This window comes from Drosophila rhopaloa, unplaced genomic scaffold, assembly GCF_018152115.1.
Source record: "Drosophila rhopaloa isolate 14029-0021.01 unplaced genomic scaffold, ASM1815211v1 contig_2, whole genome shotgun sequence".
Lineage (NCBI taxonomy): Eukaryota > Metazoa > Arthropoda > Insecta > Diptera > Drosophilidae > Drosophila > Drosophila rhopaloa.
The window spans coordinates 4,289,934-4,294,200 of NW_025335083.1; the positions used below are offsets into that span (position 1 = coordinate 4,289,934).

Genomic DNA, 4,267 nt, shown 5'->3' on the forward strand with positions numbered 1-4,267 from the left:
TATAAGTCGGAACGAGCAGGATTGGGCGAGTATATCCTATAGCTGCCATATAACTGAACGATCGAAAAAGCCATAACGTTGATGTTTTTAAAGTTAGGAAGTTGGGATTTTCTATGGGTTTTATTTTTGGCTAATCAATCCGACCTACCGAATTTTATAAGGATCGGACGACTATATCCTAAAGCCGCCATAAAACTGATTGGTCGGAAAAGCCATAGCTTTGGTGTTCGTAAAGTTAGGAAGTTGGGACTTTTTATGAGTATTAAGAATGCATCATATGAATATTTTGCAAGGGTATATCAACTTCGGCTCCGCCCGAAGTTAGCTTTCCTTTCTTGTTTTCTATAAAACTTGGAGTTGTAGAGAAATTTGAGCTATGAAAGTTCGACTTGTGCAGAGAAAATTGTATAAAAATAGTGGACTGCTACTCAATTTGGTTCAAGTTATAGAAAATGCGACTGAGGGAAGTTCGAGTTATGGAAGCTCGAATGTACTTGCATTGTAAGCCCGAGAAAGTCAGTATTTGGAAGTCAGCACCACCATTTACGCCCCAAAGCAAGACAATTACTCTTAACTGGGTCTGAATTATCTGTTTTTAATGCCTTTCAAATACAACTAAACTAGGTGAAATCTCGGGGGTGTCGACTCGATGCTCAATGATGTCCATGATCGTGCTCACTGCTTTGTTTGTGGGATTTGTGCCACTTCTTCTTGTGCTCCTCGCCGCCCTTCTTGCCGTGCTCCTTCTTGTGGCCCCACTTCTTGGCCTCCTCGTGCTTCTTCTTGTGCCCCTTGTGACCCTTCTTCTTGTGGCCCTTTTTGCTGTGACCCTTCTTGCCGTAGTGCTCCTCGTGTCCGCCCTTTTTGTGGTGGCCCTTCTTGAAACTGCCGCCCTTCTTGTGTTTCTTGGACTCCTCGAATCCGCCGTGCTTCTCCTCGCCTCCCTCATTGTGATCCTCGTCGTAGTACTTCTTCTCCTTTTTATTCTCGTCCAGCTTGTGGACATTGTGCTTGCCCTTGATGGAGTGTCCTTTCTTGTAGGAGCCGTGATCCTCGAACTCGCTGCCCTTCTCGCCCTTGGAGCCCTTCTTCTTCTTCTTGTGGTGAGACTCGGAGTGCTTGTGCTTCTTCTCGTGCCCCTCCTCCTCACCGTGCTCCCCCTTCTTGCCCTCCTTGTCGTGGTGACCCTTCTCCCCCTTCTCGGACTTCTCGTTGTGTTCGTGACCCTTCTTGCTCTTCCCGCCCTTCTTGTGGAAGTGCTCGCTGTGGTGCTCCTCTCCGGACTCCTCCTCCCCGCCCTCCGAGTGCTCCTCGTGCTTCGTGGCGGCCACCTGCTGATCTGGTTCCTGAAATAAGATTAACATCAATGGATATAGTTCTATGTAACTAAACAGATTGGTTGGTTTGCCTGCCACATGGCGTATACTTTATATGGCACACATATGCTGTATATGCCACATGGCGTATACTTTATGTGGCATATGCTTTATATGCTGCTTTCTGCTCGACATACAAATTTAAGCATTTTCAAAGAGATTACTCAGTTTAACCAATAAAGTGAATAAGCCTGATTATTCTGGAGTAAGAAATATAATTTGTTATAATAATAATAATAATTGAGTTCTTCTATTGAAATCTGCTAAAATATTAAAAAAAAAAAGTTTTTAAAAGGGGTGACCCAACATGACGAGAGTGTGATAACACTATGGTACTAGAAACTGTTAATTCTAAAAAGCATTATTAAAGGTTACTTGGTAATATCAGGAGTTGCATTTTAGCAAATATGAATTATATATTTAATATTTTATAATATTTTATACAAAATTTTATATTTCATAAAAACAGTGATTCTATGAGGAATATAATAAAAGTCTCGAATTAGAGTTTTTTTATAAGTAAAATATAAGTTTTTTATAGACTCCTAATTTTGACTTTTTTTTTATAAGAATCGGTGGATAAAATTTTATTGCATGCCATAATAGAGCGCATCACAATAAATTGTAATTATAATTGAATGGCTATAAAAATATATGTGCTATTTAAGGTCAAACACCTCACTTTCTAGCAAAATCACTTTTAATAGAAGAATTTTAAATATTCACTGGAAATATCGACTGCCGTACCTGCTCCTGTTTCTGCACGAAGTATGGCTGAAAATCCGCAAAGTCCTGGCCAAGCAGCGCCGAGCTTATGGCCATGGCCCTGTCGGGCGTTGAGTGGAGTGCCAAAGCCCTGGCCAGAAGCCCCAGCAGCGTTATCACTTGCCAAGCCGGCCACATGGCTGATGCCTCTTTTGCTCCTTGTTATCCTGGGTGGCTCCTTCTTCCCACTCAATCTCCGTATTCCTCTGTGCCTCTGGTGCAGCTGCCACGCCCGCTTATCGCCGTCTACTGGACTCGCCTCGAGCCGCCGGACCTTTTTATCCACTCTCTCCTCGCCCTGCCCCAGTTTGCGGCTGATTTGCCAACTTTGCTGCCCGCTTTTTGCACCCCTTTTATTTGGTTTTCGTTTCGGTGTACTGGCTCCAGTAGGAGGTACTACAGAGGTATACGTGCCATGATATTCACTCAATGTTCAATAGCATTTAGAATATCTTGAATTGAAATTTCATGCTTTTGATTATTTTGGTTCATTAAAATTATTTTTAACGTAAGGTATTTTATATAAAAAATATGAATGCTTAATTTTCAACAGTCCAAAACAACTTATTACTAATAAACCTTTTTATAATATTAGTTAAAAGTTTGCATGGCAGTAAATAATGTATATAACTTCTTGATCAGGATCATAAGCCGATGTGATCTAGCCATGTTCATCTGAAAAGTTGTCTTTCAGCTTAGAGCTATTTCAATGAAAATGTATTAAAAGTAAGGTTGTATATGCTCCACAGTCGCGATCGAACGATTTATCATATGCCTTAAATAAATGCCTTAATTAAATAAATCCAAATAACAATTTTATTTTTATCATATTGTTACTATATAACATTTCAAATACGTTAAAAATCGGACAGCAATGGTATATCGCTGCCATAAGAACAATTCATAAAAATATGTTGCGAAAATTGATTGTCAGTAAAAGTAAGAGTATATTTTTGTCAATTTAATTAACTGTGTTGACTAACAAGTTTTTACAAAATCTTCCGTTTAATGAAGCTAGCATCCTTTATTGTTAATACATGCAAATTTGACCTTGAATTTAAATTATGCATGACTTTTGTACAAATTATATTGAGTGTCATGCAGTCGCAATACTTTTCTTTTACGGTTCTTACAGTTTCTTTCCATTTGTTATTCGGTTTTTGTTCGGCAGTGCTCTTTTGTCTTTAAGTGCATAACGTTGTTCCCGACAGAAAAACCCTTCGATCTGGCCAACTTCTTGCGGTTTGGGAGCTTTTTCTTGCCACTGCCGCCGCTGTTGGCCAAAACAAGCGACTTTTGTTGCGCTGCACATTGCAAAACCAAACCGATTGTTGTTGTCATTCCAAATGACCGGGCTAGAAGACCGAGACCGACTGGCCAAGTGGTACAGTGGGTCCTAATGTCTTCCGATTGGTTAAGTTCGACGACAGTCGCATGATGGATTCGCTGCAAGACGACGCCCCCTCCCAATTACCCATCAATCATGAGCATTGCTGTTTGCTTGCTTGATTTTCAACTTAATTAATAATTTATTGGCCACTTGTGAGTGTCTTGTATGGGGTTGATTGATAACAACGAAAGGGATTTGACCACAAAACCGAAGGAAGATAACAAGGAAAGCGTTTGCGATAAGAGGCGATATGTCAATATGTGGCTTTGTGGGCCTCCAAGAAGTTAATGATTTAATTTAACAAATACGGGTATGTCAAAAACGAAAACGTTAGAATTTATAATTTGAAAATACTATTTGATAAATAGTTTCCATATTTATTTGCCTGTTTATTATTTCAAAAGTTGTCATGAACATATAATTTATTCCGTCATCACTAGTTTCTGTTAGGCCCTTTAGGTTACTGTTTAACCTTGCATTTGTCTATTTATTTATATTTACTACATCATTAAGATTGTTGTTTGATGTTTTACCCTTATTCCTTAAAAAGGGTTATAGGAGATCATTAAGTTTTCGACATATTAGATAATTTTATTGTTAAATTTAAACAGTGCTTTGTTTTATTTTATTGATACTTTATTGGGGACTTTTGTTTTTTTCTGTTCCATAATTCCCGAAATTTCCAATTTCCTCGACGGCACATCAAGGCCTTTTCCCATTTCTTTATTTTTTGTAG

General features: G+C 39.0%; 1 protein-coding gene across 1 annotated transcript; it reads right to left on the reverse strand.

Moving 5' to 3' along the window:
* Positions 1-653: 653 nt before the first annotated feature.
* Positions 654-2,279, reverse strand: LOC108042813 (probable zinc transporter protein DDB_G0282067). Its single transcript, XM_017121273.1, has 2 exons — positions 2,124-2,279; positions 654-1,346 (listed from the first exon to the last, which is right to left on the reverse strand). The coding sequence occupies exons 1-2, from the start codon at positions 2,277-2,279 to the stop codon at positions 654-656; spliced, it is 849 nt and encodes a 282-aa protein (XP_016976762.1).
* Positions 2,280-4,267: the final 1,988 nt, after the last annotated feature.